This window comes from Rhyacophila brunnea, unplaced genomic scaffold (genome assembly GCF_057557595.1).
Source record: "Rhyacophila brunnea isolate RB1 unplaced genomic scaffold, BYU_Rbru_1.0 scaffold_13, whole genome shotgun sequence".
Classification (NCBI taxonomy): Eukaryota; Metazoa; Arthropoda; class Insecta; order Trichoptera; family Rhyacophilidae; genus Rhyacophila; species Rhyacophila brunnea.
This window is the reverse complement of record NW_028232785.1, coordinates 9927717-9949992: the sequence shown is the minus strand read 5'-3', so window position 1 is coordinate 9949992 and position 22276 is coordinate 9927717. Positions and strand designations below refer to the sequence as shown.

At 34.6% G+C, this 22276-nt stretch overlaps 1 protein-coding gene across 1 annotated transcript; it reads left to right on the top strand.

Annotated features, from left to right (window-relative positions):
- Window positions 1-7889: 7889 nt before the first annotated feature.
- Window positions 7890-22010, top strand: LOC147076439 (uncharacterized). The gene is made up of 6 exons (XM_085940471.1): window positions 7890-8120; window positions 11100-11216; window positions 12432-12584; window positions 13189-13305; window positions 14679-14909; window positions 21774-22010. The coding sequence occupies exons 1-6, from the start codon at window positions 7974-7976 to the stop codon at window positions 22008-22010; spliced, it is 1002 nt and encodes a 333-aa protein (XP_085796597.1). The 5' UTR covers window positions 7890-7973.
- The last annotated feature ends 266 nt before the right edge of the window (window positions 22011-22276 follow it).

Genomic DNA, 22276 nt, shown 5'->3' with positions numbered 1-22276 from the left:
AATAAGTGGTGGTAATTTTCAATAGAGGATTCACAAAATTAATAATATTCAAACCCAAACCAAGCCTTTTTAGTGGGAATAAATTGAAGCTATTGCAAAAATACTACAAATTTTCTGTAGGGTTTCGCCTATGGCAATATAGTGTTCAGCGGGTCTATTCTATACAAAAGGCTGCTTTCGTCCGCTAAAACCGCTAACTAGGGTATGTTTGTATCAAATTATTAACACGTGTTGTAACAATTATAATTAGCCGGTATTAATTGTTGCAATAAATGATATATTTTAACGGCATGCCCCCTGCCTGTGCTTAAATTTAGAGCATGAGCAATAGAGAGAGAGCGAGAGAAAGACAGTTTCGACTGATTAACTGATTACAATACAATTACAATTATAATGTTTCAATATAAAATGTATGTAACAAATACTAACATATTATCACGTTAACACGTTAGCGGTCGATAGTCGCCTTTTGTATAGAATAGACCCGCAGGAGAATATACCAGCATTATATTAAGGGGGGACATGCTCGTCGAAGGTCAAAATTGAGTTTTTATTGTATTTTCAAACCATGATCCTGGACACTCCTTAAACGTTGTAGATAATCTATTTATATAATTTTGAAGCCTTGTTATCCTTTATAGTTATTTTAAACATTTGATGACTGCATAAAGTATTTTTGTTACATAAAATAGTATTCTTTTAAACCTCTCGCTCTAATGTTTTAGAATATAGTCATATTTCAGTACATAACTGTGCAGTGGTGTTAAGATTTTTTACGTTTATTAATTTTTAAACGCATTTATGAAACCATTAGTATAATTTATTACGAGATAATTTTTGTAAAATATTCACGATAAAAAATTATATTGATAATCTCTGTGATCCCAAATTTGACAAGAATTAGGCATTTTATTATTCAAAAAATCAGCAAGATTAACACATTTGAAGATGATTCTAAAGATACTTATTATAAGCTATGTCTTTGACCATTCAAGTGTGATAAACATCTTATGAATAATGATTGCTTTATAATAATTATTGACCTAAGAATAAGGTAGTGTTTTTTTGAAATACGCCATTTCTTTTGTCATTCCCCAGTGGTTAAGCTACAACATACGGCCGTAGCCATAAATTGATAAACTATAATTAAAGTAGGGATTAAAATGATATTGGCGCGCGTGTTTGAACATGTACCATTTAAAAAAAAATAAAAAAAAAAATCGGTTAGGTACATGTTCAAACACGCGCGTTAACATAATTTTACTCCCTACTTTAATTATAGTTTGTCAATTTATGGCTACGGCCGTATGTTGTAGCTTAACCACTAGGGAATGACAAAAGAAATGGCGTATTTCAAAAAAACACTACCTTCTTCTTAGGTCAATAATTATTATAAAGCAATCATTATTCATTAGATGTTTATCACACTTGAATGATCAAAGACATAGCTTACAATAAGTATCTTTAGAATCATCTTCAAATGTGTTAATCTTGCCGATTTTTTGAATAATAAAATGCCTAATTCTTGTCAAATTTGGGATCACTGAGATTATTATTATAATTTTTTATCGTGAATATTTTACAAAAATTATCTCGTAATAAATTATACTAATGGTTTTATAAATGCGTTTAAAAATTAATAAATGTAAAAAATCTTAACACCACTGCACAGTTATGTACCGAAATATGACTATATTCTAAAACATTAGAGCGAGAGGTTTAAAAGAATACTATTTTATGTAACAAAAATACTTTATGCAGTCATCAAATGTTTAAAATAACTATAAAGGATAATAAGGCTTCAAAATTATATAAATAGATTATCTACAACGTTTAAGGAGTGTCCAGGATCATGGTTTGAAAATACAATAAAAACTCAATTTGGACCTTCGACGAGCATGTCCCCCCTTAACCGTTTAACAGCCTAGCTCAGTGGTCGGCAAACCGCAGCTCGCGAGCCACATGCGGGTCTTTGGCCCCTTGAGTGGGGCTCTATCATAAATGACCTCTGCCCTATTTGACATAGCTACAAAGGAGAAGCAAAGACAAACGGAAGACGAAAACCGTAAATTAAAGTTGAATGCACCGAGATTTTCGAGTTCATTCAAAACTTAAAAATAACCTACCGACCTGTATTATTTGTCGGGACAAATTGGCTCATAACACGAAGTCAAATTTGGAGGGACACTTTACAGCTACTTTACTAAACACGCGTCATTTAGCACTTATAATATCCTGTCGGTGATTCAAGGAAGAAAACAGTTGTGGAACTTTAGAAGAGTCAAGAAAAATCAAGTTCTGTATTGAATTACTGAATACAATCTTCCATCAATGTTAATATTGCATGTTTTGTGGTTAGTAAAGAGATTTCTAAGATAGGAAATGAAGAGTAAATTGAGAAGTCATCTTATTGATGAGAACTTGGAATCGTGTTTAAAATTAAAAACATCAACATACAAACCTGACTTACCCAAACTTTGCAAGGAGATGCAAGGCCATTATTCACATTGAGTGTTAGTCAGTAATTGCCAAAATTTAATTCTATTGATACCTTACTTACAATTTAATTTTTATCAAGAAATAAGATCTCATTATTAAGTATGATATCAAGTTTTATTCAGTGTACCTACCTATAGTTTAATTAGGACTTAAATCTTTAACTAGAGTTTATTAAGTTAATAAACAGTTTACCAACATATTATATAATTTCAGTTTAAGATATTTGGCTCTTAAAAGAAATCTCAATCGTTGTACTATTAATATTTGGCTCTGTTGACTAATGATTTTACCGACCACTGGCCTAGCTGATTATAATAGGTATAATCTACAGGGCACAAGAATTAAGTAAAATAGAAAAAAATATGAGATAATTTTGAGGTTTGTCAAAAAGGTTAATCAATGGTAAAGGCTTAGACTATAGATACATCTAGACGCCACCCGTTGCATTGCTAAATGAAGCCGCGTGCCTTGCGTTTGGTTTGTGGGCGAGCGAACGCATTCGTCTACAAATGTTCGAGACCATAGACCATTTCGCTAGTGCTCGCACTAGACGCTCAGAATTAAAATATAATTTTCTATTTTTTTACGTTATATAGTATTTTTAAGCTGTCAAAATGCAACCATTATGTAAAGATATCCATAATTTAAGTTATTTTAAAGAAACACTAGGTCACTGATATTAAAATATATAATAAAATACAAATAAATTATCACGAACATGTATCAACTTACCTATGAAACGTAATGACATCTTCTTGCTTATCAATACGGCTACCACATTTTAAGACAACACACTGAACCATCTTTTCTACTTAATTAACTAAAAATATTTACCATTGACTTTATGTTTAACACAAAAAATATCAATTTTAGCAACTCGAGCTTGCAAGTTATCGACGCTATGTGAAGCGTTTCGCCCCGATTTGATGGCGATACTTTTGGAAACTAGCTCACAGATATGTAGACCTTTTATCTTACTCTAGCGCGTGTCGCAGAGATTGTAAGGGTGCCGAATACTTTCTCACTCGCACTCATGCATCGTTTTTGTTCAGGCCTTGGGTAAAGGTGTCATGAAAATAACAAAAAATTGCACAAAAGTTATCACAACACTGCAAATTTACAATTTTTTTTTTTATTAAATTATTTTTTTAAAAATTAAACACACTTTTTAAACCACAAAACATTTTTAAAAGTTTTCTTTCGTATGGTAAATTTCAAAACATGGTTCAAAACATAGTGCAATGTTACATTGTTTGCACAAATACCGAGTTTCCTTACGTTTTCTATTTTTTGTATGATTACACACGTAACACCTTCTCGCAGCATTGAGTTTTTTTTTCGTGTGTGGTATTCTACCTATAAAATGTCTCTCCGCAAGCCTTGGGGGTAGCAACGCCCTTCTCTTCAAATCCGTCTTTGGCTCTGTCTCATCTTTTTGTATCGGTTGATCGATACCGTTCAATGATTGGAAATCATCTAAGGGCACACAGGACAAAGTACTCAAAAAATATATAATAATATAAAAAAATATGAAACAGGAGGGATAATAACATTATATTAATTATAGTTTCAAAAGCTATGTAAAACAAACTGAAATTAAGCGACAATTACATTGACCTTCTTTACGAGCTGTTTGTTGGCGAATTTAAAAGCGGGCGATTCAGCTACTGCGATTTGATGATTACACACAAAACTTTCCATTCGCTGTTAAGTCACAAGCCAGCGAATATTTTGACATAACGTAGTTCGTTTTTTTACCGGGAGGTTGCTACTGCGCTCTACTGCGCAGACGCAGTAGGCCCACACGCCAGCGTGTAGCGTGTAAAGTTGACGGGCTTTCAATTTCTCTCAGTAGAGTGTTTACAACCTGCTTATTAGCTTGTTCGATGATTACACTGGGCGACTTTACAGGCAGATTGTAAATTCGCCAATAAACAGCTCGTAAAGAAGCTCAATGTAATTGACGCTTTAGAAGCCTTGAGCGTTTAAGACGTTTGTAACTGAATTAGTCTTAATGTAAATTCGTTATATATTTTTTGTATTTTCAAAACACAAGATTACGCACAAGGGTAATTGCATTCGTCTCATCAAAATGGCTTTTCACCTGAATGAGTCATTTTTAAAAAATATGTTTTTATAGATTGTATACAAGTGTTATCACATTTAACACATTTTAATAGCTCTTCATAAGAATGAGTAATTTTAGGCAATTTTATATTACCAATGCATGAGTAATTAATAATTACATTGATCACATTTGTATGGCTTGCGGGTCTATTCTATACTTATCGACCGCTAAAGTACACCTATTTTTCTGCTGTCAAAATATAGCACTTATTGCAACATTAAAAACCAACTTATTGTAATTGTTAAAATAAGTGCTAATACTTTGATACAAACCTACGCTAAGTTTGATACTATTTATCACTTTAGCGGTTGATAAGTATAGAATAGACCCACAGGAATGAGTCATATTTTTGTATTTTTATAACACCAGATTGTGTACAAGTGTATTATAACACATTTTAAGAGCTTTTCACAAAAATGAGTCATTTTGTGAAGTTTCAATGAAGCAGGTTGAATGCTGAAGTAGTCACATTGATTACATTTAAATGGTAACATAACTAACCGTCTTTTTCGGTATCGATTTTTTATGACACGCTTAGAGAAACTTCAATGGAGATAACGATGCAAAAAAATCAAAACAAAAAATGCATACAAAAATTTCCTTACTTTATTACAGCGACTAAAAAGTCGGGATCTGTGGCGTTGGTTTGTATATATCGTAGTAGATTTTTGTCTGTAGAGATTTGTCGCGGATGCCCAAAAAAGTATATAGGCCAAACTTCTAGAACAGTAAAGAAGCGTGTGAGTGAACAAGAGAGGGCATACCGACTTAAACATTACACGATGTCAGCAATTGCCGAGCACTCGATGGATACAGGACACAAATGTGACTTTGAAAGCAAGATGTTGGGTCGGGATAAGGGATACTTCGCACGATTGGTAAAACAGTCCATTGCAATCCATAGAAACCCTGAAAATATTAATAGGGATGTTGGATTATGGTTAAAAACGTCATGGCTTCCGGCACTATTAGCAAAATCTAATATTCGAGCCGGCATCTCTGGTCGTAACGATTGACAGATTACTCTGAGGAACGTTTGCTCTTAGCAAATCGGATTCCTTTTGACATTCTTAGAGCAACGTTTACATTCATATACCTACACTACATTTTCATCATAAAACATATCACCTCTTAATAATGGCCTCTGCAACGAGCCCGAAACGTAGAGTAAAGAAGGAAGAAGGACACACGGTGGAAACCCAAAAATCTACTACGATAAAAAACAACCGTGAAAGCCTCATGGTTTGTATAATATACTTACGCTTAACAGTGCTACTGACTACATTATGTGTAATCGATCCAAATACCCCCAATTCTTTTTTAATGTCTTGATGGTCAATTTGTATTTCATCGTATGGCTCTTGTTCTTCTAAGATTCTCTCTGACAATCTTAGACTAGCGGAGTGGACCATGGCACTTGCAGGAATCAACTGAAAAAACGTGGAGTATATTGCATTAACAAGAAGACAAAGAACATAGACATCATATTATGAGAGAAAAATCAAGCACCTTAAAAATATACTTGATATGCACGGAGAATAGAATTTCGAAGAAAAAGGGGTAGGTTGATAACATAGATATGAGGTGTCTAATTCCAAAAAGCAATAAGTCCACATTTGGTCATAATCGCGAAAAAAATACGAACGTTTCTTTGTATAATTTTACACAATATGTTTTGATCTATAAATTCCAAAATGCGAAAAAACACTTCGAGAAATAATATTTTATGTCTCGATTTATTACAAAAAACGCCAAGTCCGCGTTTCATATTATTTAAAGCTTGGTTGATTTCGCGCGTGTTTAAGTCAGCCAATAATGGAACGTTCAATATTGGAAAGGGCGTTTCCCATGCAGTAGTATCCGGTAAACTCATGACAGTGCCACGAAAATATGTGCTTTATGCAGGATAAATTAAAAAGTGAGGTTCATGTAGCGCTACGTCCAATTTTATTTTGCCTATATTACATTCAAGAGTTTATCGGCTGAAACAAATTGCCATTTGGTTATAATTTTGACATAGAATACAACGGAAAATATAATCTCACGTTAAAGCAAATAATTGAAGTTTGAAACATAAAAACTTTGTTTCCCGCAAATATCGAACTGTGGACTTGTCACTTTTTGTAATTAGACGCCTCATATTATATTATATCAGTATGCTTATTTGAAGTGAATACGCATGCAAAATGAATAAGTATACTATTTTAGACGATTACTTAATATTTCTAACACTAGGTACATATTATAATGTGCAACTGTACTATCTGTACTAGATACGCGTGTACAAAAACACCTAGGTATCTTAGACCTTAAAACACGTCCAGTCTCCCATCTTTTTTTTAACAAAGAATCCTAATCTTAGGTAAACATAATATTCTCTGACGGCCTACATATTATTACTGCAGTCCACTACTTAATATACCTACACATCTTTGGTGTTATTATTTGTCGATTCTCTGGAGAATGTTTACTTATATTAAGAATTTTGAAAAACTAACCTCTGCAGCGTGGCAGGAATCATCAGTATTCTCTTGTTTGATGCAAGTCATTGACTCTGGATTATTTCCCCGTAAAGACACATCGAACCATTGTTCCTCATCTGCATCAGGTTCGAAGTCACCTGCTTCACGTTTTACGTCCATTTGACGAATTGATGGGCTTTGTTCTCAAAAATTATCGTGTCAATCTACAAACCAATATTATTTCACCGAATGCTAACGTCATAGACAAACGAAACTACTAGTAGTTGCCATTGCCACAATATTATGACGTCACACGATTTTGGTTATTTTTTAACGACCCCCCCTGCCACAATATAATCGTTTACCACCTGTCTTTATTACGTCATATTTTAGACACTCCCTCCCATTTTTATGAATATTAATACGTGATCTTAAGGTCAAACAACACTATCTACAAAATTGCAACTTTACAGGAGATCAAGAATATTTTTTTTTTAGATTCTTTTAACTCAACAAGGGAAATGTTTATTTAAAACTTATGTTGATATATTATTATTTATTATTTATTGTACATTTATCTTGCTTATGATTATGTTAAAATTTAAGTATAGGAATACCTAGTTAAAAAAAATATATAAAAACAATGGTATCTGCTAATCTCTACTGACTATTTAATAAATTAGAAAAGATTGACATAACGTTATATTAAAATAACACATTTTTTTGTAGAATAAGATAATAGTGTGTATTTATATTTTGACACAATTCTGTATAATATTCGTTGACAATAAGATGGCAATACTGAGTTGCGTATATTCCATGTTTAGTCTATGGCGTTGACGGCACCCAGGCCTATTTAACATTTTCCCGTTTATTTACTAAATATGAATGTAAAACGTGAACCAGACGGTCACAAATCTGATACAGATGAAGAGACTTTGTTTGACGTCCCAATTATGCATCTAAACAGTGCGGAACCCCACACTATTGTAAAGGAAGAAAACGCTGACAACGATGGTTTCAGTTTTGAGGTTAGTTTTTTTTGTTTACATTGTATGTCAATGCTGTTATGATTATGCGTCAACGACACTGACTGTACATAGCATGCCAATAACCCGTAACGTAAAAAGTGGTAAAGCAACATTCACAACGTCTAATTTAATGATTACATCCAATAAATAATTGTGACATTAAAAGATAAACTTCCAAATTTGTTATATTACTTACTGTTTTACCTTTTAAATACTGCGAAACTGACATTTTGAAGCTGAATTCAACACACGTCATCTAATGCGTCAATGACATTGAGCTACTTTGCGAGCTGCTTGTTGGCGAATTTACAATGTGCCTGTAAAGTCACCTAGTGTCATCATCGAACAAGCTAAAAAGCAGATTGTAAACAATCTACCGAGAAAGGTTGAAAGCCGGTCAACTTTACACGCTACACGCCGGTGTGTGGGCCTACTGCGTCTGCGCAGTGGATTAGTAGCGACCTCCCGGTAAAAAACTAACTACGTTCTGTCAAAATAGTCGCTAGCTTGTTGGCTTCACAGCGAATGGAAAGTTTTGTGTGTTAATCATCAAATCGCAGTAGCTGAATCGCCCGCTTTTAAATTCCTCTAACAAACAGCTCGTAAAGTAGCTCAATGTAATTGACGCATTACTAAGTCTTCGAGAAGTAATTTGTAAACAAGTTCTGCGTATATTGTATAAATAAGTACATGTTTATTTCAGTATACTATGTATTTGCGTTTTGACAGAAAGTTAGAGAGAAAACCGTTGTGGTTACAATATACCGAATTAACAGGACAATGAATTTGATGTTGTTATTGAAAAATCACAAAAACTAAATACATGCCTGTCTATGTCACACCACGAGAAGTCGCACCAAAGTTAGATATCGGTGCATACAAGTTTGATACGGTCGACAGTTTCATATACCTTGGATTTCTTGTAACTCGACATAATGATATTACAGAAGAAATCAACAAGAGAATCATGTCTGCGAATAAATGCTACTTTGGCCTGTTAAGACATTTTAAGTCCCGCTTACTATCTCGCCGAACTAAAAGCACTCTTTACAAGACACTTGTAAAGCCAGTGCTCACCTACGTATCGGAAACCTGGACATTAACTCTGCGAAATGAACGAGCCCTGAACGTCTTTGAAAGAAAAATTCTCCGCCATATATATGGACCGATCAGGGATGGCACCGATTGGAGGAGAAGGTATAATGCTGAGCTCTATGGGCTGTACGAAGATTGCACCGCAGTACAATCAATTAAGATTGGGCGATAGCTAGGTCATGTGAACCGTATGAATGACAATGAACCGGCAAAGAGAGTGATGTCCAGCAATCTAATAGGACGTAGAAGAAGAGGGAGGCCAAATATTCGCTGGTTGGATGGAGCTGCCAGCGACTGCCGTATTTTGTGGTTTTGAATTGGAAAGCGGCCACACTGGATTGGGACAGGTGGAGGAATCGGTTGGAGGGGGCCAGGACCCACACCGGGTTGTCGCGCCCCTGATGATGATGATGATTTGAAAAATCAGACATAAAAAACGTTTTATAATAAAAATACCTCGTTTATAATTGTTAGCAATTCTTCATATTGGTAGAGTAGGTATAATAACATGAGCCATAACTTTACACTCCAGCGGTAGGATGAAAATGATGTAATATTAATTCTAAAAATATTTTTTTCAGATATATTAACTATGTATTACTACTTACATACAAATGAATACAATTGAATATCATTTGGTCTAATTTTATGTGAAGGAAGCCCACGGTGGCCGCGCGGCTTAAGCGTTGGACTATCACGCCGTAGGTCCCAGGTTCGAATCCTGGGTCTGGCAGGTACACATATTGTTTTTCAATTTGTGTGTGAGTCAGGGTATGTACCTAATAGGTTGAGCAAGTGGCTGACATCCATTTCTCGTAAAAAACAAAATCTGTTAATACAAACCTCTACTCTGTGAAGGCCCATATGATCCTATTAGGAATCTGATATGGTCGAAAAAAATCTAACAAAGAGGCGTACCAGTGTAGTAAAAAGTGCAAAAAACGTAGATGTACTCTGGTTGACGTAACTTGAAACTATCGAACTGTTGGAATGTCGGACATGATTGTCTGTTTTAAACTTCTAGACGAAGTGATTATTGTTTTAAAATGACAATTTTCATGCCAAAGTATTTAAAATATATATATATTGTTTAGGCTCTTGCCGAATAGTTGTATGAACTGGACTGGACTAAAGTGGAGATAAAAACTTCTCAATCTATTCGACTTAATGGCCCACGTTCTCAGCGTAGGTCAAAATCGAGTTTTAATGGTATTTTCAGAGCTTAACCCTGAACATTCCTTAAACGTTGTAGATAATTTATTTATATAATTTTGAAGCCTTATTATCCTTTATATTTATTTTAAACATTAGATGACTATATAAAGTCTTTTTATTCCATAAAATAGTATTCTGTTAAATGTTTTAGAATATAGTTATATTTCAGTACGTCCATGTGAAGTGGTGTTAAGATTTTTTATATTTATTAATTTTTTAAAGCATTTATAAAACCATTAGTAAAATTTATGTCGACATTATTATAGTGAAATAATAACAAATTTGACAAGAATTAGGCATTTTATAATTCAAAAAGATTTACACATTTAAAGATAATTCTAAAGATACTGATTATAAGCTATGTCTTTGACCATTCAAATATAATAAACATCATACAAATAATGATTGCTATATAATAATTATTCACCTAAAAATAAGGTAGTATTTTTTGAAATACGCCATTTCTATTGGCATTTCCCAGTGGTTAAGTTACAACATACGACCGTAGCCATAAATGGACAAACGATAAATGAAGTAGGGAGTAAGATCATGTTAACGCGCGTGTTTGAACATGTACCGTGTTTAAATTTTTTTTTTCGGTTAGGTACATGTTCAAACACGCGCGTTAACATGATCATACTCCCTTTATGTGATATTGTTTTATTTCAGAAGAGTACGATATACACCACTGAGATTAAAATTGAACCTTTTTGCTCTCCTGACGACTATGTTTATGAAGATACGCAACCTGGTAACTTTAATTCAAACTACAGACCAGTGAAACAGGTACAGCCAATTGTATGTATTTTAGTAGTTACCTACCGGGCTTGGCAAACTCAGATGGATGCCTTCCTTCTTCGTCCTTGTCCGCTTCTTAGATAGATAGTCACAGAATATGGACACATTGCGACGTCTCCAAAATCTCCAAATGCTGCAAATACATTAAATTTAATGCTAGTACAGTCCCATTGCGATAGCGATCTCTCTTTTTGAAAAATACCATTCCCAGTTATGTTACAGTAAAGCAGCACCGACAGAATCGGTATGCATTAGACGCGTGGCAATTCTGACGTTACATTTATAATTGAGATAATAAATGCCTTGTTGCCTTTATGCTTAGATGCATATAATATTACTAAGTACTAAACGGTAAACGCTAATTAGCCGATGTTAGTTTAATCGGTGTTTAGTATTAAATAGAAAAATACGCACACTACTGCGTCCAACAATATACGTGCGTAATGGCTTACCTGCAAATCTAACAAATGTCATAATTACGCTCCTTTCACATTATACGGTTTTGACCGTACGGAAAAAATCGTACGGTAAAAATACGTGATGGCTAACATTTAAAGCTGACTACTGTCGTAACTGTCAATCAATTTAGTTAAGCATGTCTTCGTGATTACCTACTTTGATCACTGTGGGCTGCCAAAACAATCTAATTCGTGAGCTTCCTTTAGGTAAACCATGTTTTATGGGGCCCCTGGGGCTTTAGGTTGCATTTATTTACATATGACAAAACAGAACATGATATAACAGAACAGTGACAAAACAGAACAACGATAAATAAAACTATGACCTTGCAGGAAAAATATAAATTTAATATTGAAATACTTATCCTATCTCTATTATTTTGATAGATTTTTAATAGCACAGATTTTTAATACGCCACAATAAATCTAATTATATACCTAACTTCTGCATTCCTAATCGCTTTTCTAATAAACGGGACTTAACTCGGTGTTGCCGGCAAGCTTAGGATATCTCATCTTAATCAATATAATATGTTCAAAATGATTGGGTGACTACGTACAACGAAATAATGACCTAACCTAACCTAAATAGATTCTGCAAAAATTAATGTTTCATTTTTCCTCTGGCTGTTCTGTTTTGTCCGGTTACCATTTAAATAATTAGACATGTTATAATTTCCGCCTGACTTAACACGTTTAACCTCTTCCAATATTGTTACCTAATATTTATATTGTTTTTCTTTAGGAAAGTGCAACAGACATCACCAACATAAAGTCTGAACCCCTTAAGGATCCGGATAACTCCAAAGCTGAACTCGATAAAGATGCATTTCGCCCATTCATTTACGACATTCCTGTCCCCAAATATACTTATTCCCGTAAAAAAGTAGAAAACCAGGTAACGAGATTTTTGTTTTATATTTTGTATACAAATTAATATACAAATTCGTTAAAAAGGTTCTTCTCTGACCAAAGACATTTTCTAGATATCGTATTTACTTCTGACATTTTCGCAATGAAACTATAAAAGCTAACCTTAAAACTAAAATCGTTTTTGTTGGCGTGTTTGATCAAATTCGTTGCTTTATATTGTAGACTCTTGCCGAATTACTCACTTACTCACTTCGTCTTGTCTCTCTCCAATATTGGGGCATAAGGAATGCGCAACTTTGCGCTAATTTCCTCGGTCCATCGCCACGTCTGAATCTCCCTCCTTGTGATACCTGCAGCGCATTGATTGCGTTTGTTTTTGTATATGGATTTAGCAGGTGAATAATATTGAATGAACTGATACTTTACTCACCCTATCACGTCCAGAATAAAGGTACCTATAGGGCAAGCGCTTGGTCGCGCCATTCCTATTGCCCCTATAACTTGAAAGCTGACGTGTCCGCTCACGAACTCTAGTCATACCGCTGTTGTACCAATGTAGCCTTAAGATTTGGCTGAGACCTTGCCGAATAGTTGTACGGAATGGTTTATCTGAATATTTTATTTTTCAGACGAGTACGATAGACGTCACTAACATTAAAATTGAACCTTTTTCCTATCCGGACAACCGTGGTTATGAAGATCCCCAGCCGGGTTGCTCTCATTCAGACTACAAACCAGTGAAACAAGTACGGAAAATTGTTATTATTTTATGTAGCAGGTACTCAGCTTCGCAAAATCAAATACCTTCTTTCCTCTTCCGCTTTATAAATAGATAGTCACAGAATATGGTGATCGCACGATATATGTTGATGAGCAAACTAGTGGTTCATTGCATAAGGCACAGGGCTTTCTCGTGGGGGTTCCCGTTTCGATAAATGGTATAGTCACAATATATTATGTCGTTTGGGTGTTTATGCTATCGCTTCACCTTGATTACTTCACCACTTCTTTACTACACTACTGTCGTTGAGCCTAATGGCTTGTGGTATTGAAAATAACATAATATAATATTGCACGTTCACCAAAAATATGTATGATACATTTTTTATATATAATCTAATGATTTGTGTTTTATCTCGGAATACAATTCTTGTAAGGATAACGGTAATTGAAATATTACACATAAAACGGTTATAGGCACCATTTTACCAAGATGGCGTTGTTCGTTGGTCGACTCAGGATCAATCAAAAAACTTTTGACTATCGTAATACCACTTTCCCTCTTTGGCGACCGGAATTTCGTTACGAATAAGAACGCAACATCACATTGTCAAAACATCAATACAGAAGCACTGATAGAGCCTCGATCTATGACAGCGCGGGTTAATGATAAAAGTGGAGTTCATATAAATACCTAATAAGCAAGGAGCTCTCGAAATGTTGCATACAATGCATGTTTTGATCCCAGAGTAATATAGAAATGTATAAGTCGATGGTCGCCATGTATCAAGTCTTTGCAGTAGGGCTCGTTATATTATATACTTTATGATTGTTCCTCGTTAAAATGAGAGAAAAATAAAAAGATATCTTGAACCAGCTGGATTGACGAACTCATACAGTTCAGTGGATGTACGCCGTGACAAAATAACTGTGGACCAAGAAGAGTGTAGGGAGCATCAGGGATGATGATGATCTGTACACATATACAGTGATGTCCCTAGACAAAATGCCGCCCCTGGGCAGTGCCAAAATGCTTAAAAAAATATTTTCTATCCGTGCAAGTACCACCCTGGACGTCGAAGGGCAACGGAAGTAAACTAGACATCGCGAACCCGACAAAAATGTACAGTCCTGTTAAATCTAATCTAATACATTTTGTTTCCAGTCAGTGAGCTGATTTTTTTAATGAAAATGATATTTTCGTTATTACTTACTTTAGGTAGCTATTTCTATATAGGTATACTTATACACAATTATTATCCTTGATTTGCCGCCCTTCAAGTAACTGCCGCCTCCAAGCGACGCTCAATCTGCCTACCCCCACGGGACGTCACTGCACATATATAATATGTATCTTATGTCAGATGTCTTACCTAATTCTCCTTATATATTTTTTTAGCTTATTCCTGCAACCGACGAATTGACGAAAGATGTGAAACCACCGTGGAAGCTGACTGATGCAAACGCGCCTTGCGATGACAATATACAGATTGACGAACATGATGTTAAAAAAGAACTCGAGGAGTTTAATGACAGGTTGATAACTAAACATGCAAAATGTCGCAGCGATATGGATGTTGGTATGCAAGCAGACGTTACGCATCCTGATTTATTCCCAGAAGTTGCAAAGGTCAAAAAACCTAATCATCTGCAAATGGTTGTATGCCGTATTTGTTATGATATTTTTCTATCCCTAAATTTATTAAAGACTCACGAGCTGATTCATAATCAAACAGTAGCAAAAACAACGCATAAAAATGTAAGCCTAATTAAATGTGATGAATGTAAATACTCATCATCACGAATTTATAGTATGAAATTACACAAAAAGATTCATTCGGTTAAAAAGCGATTTAAATGTGAGAAATGTGATTATTCCTGTGCAACATCTGTTCACTTGAAGTTACACCAAATTAAACATTCTGGAGAAAAGCCTTTCGAATGCGATGAATGTAATTACTCGTGTATAACATATGCTCAATTAAAATTACACAAAATGAAACATTCTGGTGAAAAGCCATTCCAATGCGATGAGTGTAATTACTCGTGTAAGACATCTGCTCACTTGAAAGAACATATAATGATACATTCTGGCAAAAAACCATTTAAATGTGTAGAATGCAATTACTCATGTAGATCGTCTTCTCAATTAAAATTACACAAAATGAAACATGCTGGCGATAAGCCATTCAAATGTGTTGAATGTAGCTACTCGTGCGTGCAATCTAGTCGATTGAAAACACACATGATGGTTCATACAAATGAAAAGCGATTTAAATGTGACCAATGTAATTTCTCTTGTAAACAATCTAACAACTTGAAAACTCATAAAATGACACATTCCGGCGAAAAGCCATTTAAATGTATTGAATGCGATTTTTCGTGTAAAGCAATTCGTGTTTTGAAGTCACACAAAATGACCCATTCCGGCGAAAAGCCATACTCATGTGTCGAATGTAATTATACATGTATTTCTTCTTATCAGATGAAATTACACATAGTGAAACATTCTGGTGAAAAGCCATTCACATGTGATGAATGTAATTATTCCACATCACGATCTCGTGATATGAAATCACACAAAATGACGCATTCTGGTGAAAAGCCGTTTAAATGTGATGAATGTAATTTCTCATCTGTAACATCTAGTAACTTGAAAACACACACAATGAGACATTCTGGCGAGAAGCCATTTAAATGTAATCAATGTAATTACTCTTCCTCACAGTCTCATAATATAAAATTACACAAAATAAAACATTCTTCTGAAAAGCCGTTTAAATGTGGAATTTGTAATTTCTCATGTAAGAGATCTGTTTCTTTAAAATTACATAAAAAGAAACATTCTAGCCGTAAAGCATTTAAATGTAAGGAATGCAATTACTCATTTATATCATCTGGTCGCTTGAAATTACACAAAAGGAAACATTCTGAAAATAAAAATTCATGCTAACGTGATAAAGGCAGTTATTCACGTATAGCTTCTCATCAATAATGACAATTTGCAGAATGACTCCTTTTGGTATAAAAACATTTAAATGTGTACATAATTATAGTTTATTATGCTTAAAATCTGGTGACCTGAATTCACACAAAATTACCAATCAGTTTAAAAGCCTTTCAAATGTGGTGAACGTGTAAAAATGATAAGACGTGTCGTGGATAGTGTCATCTATTTGCTGCAAGGAAGGTAAACTATTAATCTTTAAGTATATTCAAATATCCCAAATAGCATTTTTGCTTGTATATATAGGCCTGAGTTGGCGAATATTTTTAAGTGCGTAAAATTTCTCTAATATTATTTTACGACTCGAGCAGTTTTTTTAATTTGTATGAAATAAAAAAAAAGTTTTAAGAAGTCTAGTGAAATAGTTTAAAAATTAATATTGAGTTCTTGAGATTCGATCGTGGTAGCAATATCACCATATATTAAATACATACTAATATTGCAATTACCTTAGGGGGAGGGTTGTTCTTACGGGAATGGGACAACTGGACGCCAAAACAATTGGACGACGCACTGTCGTAGACACGTATACAGAACGTAGACGAGGAATTTTAATCAGTTTCTATCTACTACTTAGTAGTTTTAATTCATTTTACTCTTAATATAATATTTTTTTTATAACGGATTGAGAATTACCATGCTTAAGGTTTTATATAAAATAAAAAACTCTTGTTTCGTTAGAACTTAAACATATGCACGATTAAATCATTATTTACGTGTGAATTTTTAAATTCTCACCAATTATTGAATCATAATATAATAATTTAAATATAAATAATATTATTAAATATATTTTTAAAATAACCTAGAAGAAGTAGGTACCTAACGTATATTTAATTTCGAACTGATTGTCGTCGAGTTGTCCCGGCGCCAAATCGTTCTAGACCCGATCTTACTATGTCAAATATAAAAAAAATGTATATTCCTAAAATACAATAATTTTGTATAGGTATTATGAAAATTTTTCAATGATTTAATAATGACTACATTTGAAGAATACACAATTAGTACTGTCTATTCCAAATTTTGATAATCTTCATTCATCGTTTGGTTATATCAGTAATATATTATATTTCACTCTTTGTGTTTATACGGAATTACGCACAATGATTGGCCGAATCGTTCACGCAAACTAAAGGTTCAAATATTTAATGATCACGTTATGAGCTGTCACAATAAGCTCGCTATGAGAAAAAAATGTGTATTGTCGTTTTACGTGGTTTTTTTAAAATCAGACTGATGCTCCCATCCCGTAGCACAATCTAAACCTTTAAACCAGGGGTTCACAAAGTGTGTCCCGCGAGATTTATGTTAAATCTGTATTATTTTGTATTCTTTATGTCGAATATTAAAAATGAAATATCAATTTTCATCAAGCATCTTATCGTGATTAGAATAATTAAATTGAATTCTACTAATGACTCTAAATGTTATCACTTCTTTATTTATACAATTTTTAAATGTCTCTCCAATGTTTTTGTAACCTAATCAAATTCTGGTTTTTACTAAACAGTAAAACGAAGTGTCATGACGTATAGAATTATATAAAAATATATTACTAGGTATTCTTTGATTTTTTTTCAATAACCAGTTTTTTATATTTGTTTTACGTTTAAACCACTTAACACCTTTGTAATAATTGACCACAATATAGTCAGCAATCATGTACCAAATTCAAATTCGAAGAAACAAAATTGAGTTACGTATTGGTTACGAAGTAAACATATAGGTAACTTTTTCCTTCCTAATTGCATCATGTGTCAATTATTAGGGAACTCAATCCCGAGCCAAAATTTTGATCCCTCGATTACAATTTGACTATCGCGGGATTGGCATTTTTTTCAATAGTTAATATTAAATTATATAATTATCTTCTTATTGTGCCATCCCCTAGCGGAGGTTGCCCACCATCAAGGCGATCTTATATTTGTCGTTTGCTACCCGGAACAGTTCAGTGGAGCTGCACTCGTACCAATCACGGAGGTTCTTAAACCACGAAATGCGGCGCCGTCCTCTGCTACGCTTCCCATTGATCTTACCTTTGTCCTCTCATAATGTGGCCGAGGTACTGTAGTTCCCTGGTTTTGATACTATGTAGAACTTCTCGGTCCTCCCCCATTCGGTTGAGAAATTCAAAATTTCTCACCCGGTCAGTCCAAAGAATGTTGAGGATGTGTCTATACAGCCACATCTTGAAGGCTTTAAGTCTCCGTGATATCTCTTGGTTTAGCGTTCCATAGCATAGAAAAGAATTGAGAGAACATAACAACGTACCATACGCAGTCTCATACCTAGGTTAAGATCTCGATTGCTAAGAAGGCGTCTCATTTTAAGAAAAACGCTTCTTGCGATCTCAATTCTAATTTTTATTTCCTGAGACCTGTCCCATTTCTCATTGACCCATGTATACTTATAGCATTGATAAAATCGATCAAAAATGTCTAGTGTAGCCATTATTATTTTAAGACATTTTTTGTTAATACAGTGTACGTTCAATCTTGAAATACAGAGGCTTAATGGAAAAAATATATGTGTAGCATAAATAAATATTAATGTGAAAGTATGTAAAACAGTTTTATTTATTTATTAAGAAAAAATAACAAATATAAAATACAAGTCAAATTAAAATAAAAATGATGATGACAAGAAATACACTACATACTAATGGGGATAAATTTCTGACCGTCTACCTTTTTTTAAATGCGTCCATGTTCGCGGGGGACAAATCTAGGCAAGGGGCAGGGCTTTACAAACTGCAAGCGTGTCCTCCCTCGGCATTCACAAAGTCCCGTTAGGTCTTCGGGCTGCTTCTTGGGTTTGCTCGACCGGGGACTAACCGGTAGGTACGCTCCGTACCTGGGGCGAGTCCTTCGCCAAAGTCGCTTTCGGAATATTCTTCTAGTGATATTGTGCGTAAGGCAGGGCTGGTCAACTTTTGTCAGGGATATTTTAATATTAAAGTTAAATTCCTGATATGGCATTAGAGACCTTTTTATGGAGAAGGGTTTTATTTGGAAATAATACCTATTATACTGTATATCTGTATATGGCCAATATATATATATTCTGATGACACCATCTACGAGGGGTTTCGGGAAGCCAGTTCAGATCGCCCATACCTAACTACTGTAATGCAGAACCCGCTGCTATTCACCAAGTACCAGGTAAAATCACTAAGGTTGACGATCTCCGCCCCAACATAAGGTTTAAAAGTTCAAATGACAAGATACATAAAAATATAAGCGGGCTTCGAAAAGAGGACGTCTCTTTGTACTACCGCCGATCGACAGACCAGACCCGTTCCCCACTCAGCTCTTCATAGTAAACAACAAAAAATCATTGAGTACCAGCTACTTTTATTTTAATATCAATTATATATTATTCCTTTTTGTAATTTATATAATTCCATTATACATTTTTTGTATTCCCTTGTTAGCTGGACACCACACAGCGCCTTCAAAAATACAAGAACATCCCGTAGGTCTTATCTCCACTATACATTTATTCACGTTTTAGTTATATTTATTTCTTCTTAACTCGGTCGGGAGTGTTATTCTAAACGCGTTTTAACTGGACGTGGTCTGGACTCAATGGTCTATTAAGTATATTAGTCTATGCTACTGACCTTCGATCCTATATGGCTTCATGTCGCGACCTGTCGACAACATCCGACGTTTCTCACCCAATAGGAATCGATCCAAGATCGCGCCATATTTGAACCATTTAAAGGGACACTCTACAGAAATGCCCTTGAGAATTGAAAATATGATATGTTTATATGTGGTCTGAAATAGTTGGTCTACTAGTAATATTAACAATTCGCCGTCGATGCGTGCCTCAAAAATAATGGTCACTAAATTATATTTAAAACAAACAAACTCACTCCAGCTAAGCGAGTATGGGGTGGCCAAAAAATAGTATCTTCTAATATACTTACTTAAATGTTACTAAATTCAATATGTTAATCAGCTGTTTGGTGTGAAGTATTGCAACCAATATGGTGGATATTGTGACGTTTTTAAACTTAGAGTTTAGTTTAGTAGTTTAGAAACTTAGAAATTGATTAATAACTTTTTACTGAAATTGTACGAGAACTAAACATACGAAGGATGTTGAAACACATATTATCTACATACATTTTTATTTCATGTGCTTTCCAAAAAACACTATTAATGAATAGTATTTATTTTTAATGTGCAAGACCTACATCATTATTAAAAAAAATGGGTAAGTATTGTTTAATTCTAATGCATATTTTAAAAAAACGTAGAATATATCCAGTTATGTACCCGATTGGTTTAAGTTTAGTCTGACACTTTTACAAACTAGTAACGCAACTTTTTTATAATATGTACTAATGCAACAATAGGAAGGTACCATTATTGTATTTTGTTGGTTGAGTAAAGCCTATGCACGAAATAATTTATAACGCCTAAAAATAAATATTAGGTATCGTGTAGGCACCCCATATACTTTTATTATTTTCACATTGTTTAACATTCGGCCGGCCGGCGAACAGCGGTGACGGTACCTAATAAATCATTGCAATGAATTGCTCTACCGACAATAATTATTATTATGTTTTTAAAATAAAATCTTCGATGACCAGGGATTTTGTTGTAAATTTGATTTAAAATGACATGGTACTCGCTCTGTGGACTCTCTTCGACTGAAATATGAATCACACTGGATTCTGTTATACTCACTCTTAAGGTTGAATGATTTTAATATTAATTCAATTATTACTTAATACTATTATAATTACCTAGTAAATATTTTCATTATATTTGAATGGTAGCTAGGAGGAAGGTCACTTACTTATTCAAGATCAGCTGACTAATTAATATACTGGAGGGCGATGATCCGGTCTTTCCGTACTCTAGAGGGGCCGTCTGCTGAAGGCAGACAGTTCTGTCGGTGTTAATCGCCCTCCCGCGAAGGAGACCGGAAGGTCAGCTCTCAGCATCAACTAAACTATGCAACTACCCTTCTAGCTATCATTCTTAAAAAGTTAACCACCATGTGAATATGGAATGACTACAATCTGAATAGTTCTAATGTTGTATAAAAATGATTTTACTCGATCTAATTTATTCTGCTAGCTCGACTGCAAGTCTTAAATTAAAAGTAACATTTTATACTTATCTCAATCCTTATTACATTTAACATCTTGTATATAAATCTTAGTTTTAAATACATTTAACAAATCATTATTTTTATATTTTTTTTATAAGTAAAAATATTGACGACACAGTAAATTAATTACATCTTAAAATTGAACAAAACAAAGAATTCTCCTATCCCTATTCTGGCATCAAGTTCACTACATTATTCTGCTAATGAGAGAGAAATCGGAATGCACATCTACTGCGAATGACTTGTCAATATCTGGTGGAGCATAAAAAAAATTAGGTAAAATGAAAGTCACCGAAACTGGACGCGGATACGAATCCTCTGTTTCTATGTTAAAATTGTTGTTGTTAATAGTTCGAGACAAGTGGTCTTGGAAGTCGCGGTCGTCGTTTCGGGGACCTCTGTCTTGAGACCGCGCTGGTAGCGGTCAGCGCTGTTCCATGCACTTTCGCCACTTCAATTTCGGGTCTATCCTTCGGCTGGTTGTCGGTGATGCACGTCGCAACTGCATCCGCAGGCTTTCTGGCGTTTCGACTTAGGCGGCGCAGTTATCAGTGTGACAACCGGCACCGCGTCTGTCGGTGGCTTTAACTCCTCTACCACGTCCAGGAGCTCCTCCAGAGTCTTCCAGCCTCTTCGATTTAAGCGTAGCTGGTCTCGGTATGTCAAAAGGTCATAAAACCACCCTGCGACAACGGTACTTTTTGTTTCAAGCATCCGGACTGCCGCTACTTCTTGCTTATTTACAGAAAAATGAACGCACCCTCGTGAGGCTTATGTACTTCTATTCTATATATATTATGAGGTTTTTCAGCTCTGTTTCTTACATCCGCTGTCGCGCAGGAGACTCAAAATGT

Excerpts from the sequence above, each read along its gene's own strand:
- LOC147076439 (XM_085940471.1), top strand. The coding sequence starts at position 7,974 with ATGAATGTAAAACGTGAACCAGACGGTCACAAATCTGATACAGATGAA. Across the intron at positions 8,121-11,099 it reads ACGATGGTTTCAGTTTTGAG|AAGAGTACGATATACACCAC; the intron begins GTTAGTTTTTTT and ends GTTTTATTTCAG. Across the intron at positions 14,910-21,773 it reads TATTCCCAGAAGTTGCAAAG|TTCGAGACAAGTGGTCTTGG; the intron begins GTCAAAAAACCT and ends TGTTGTTAATAG.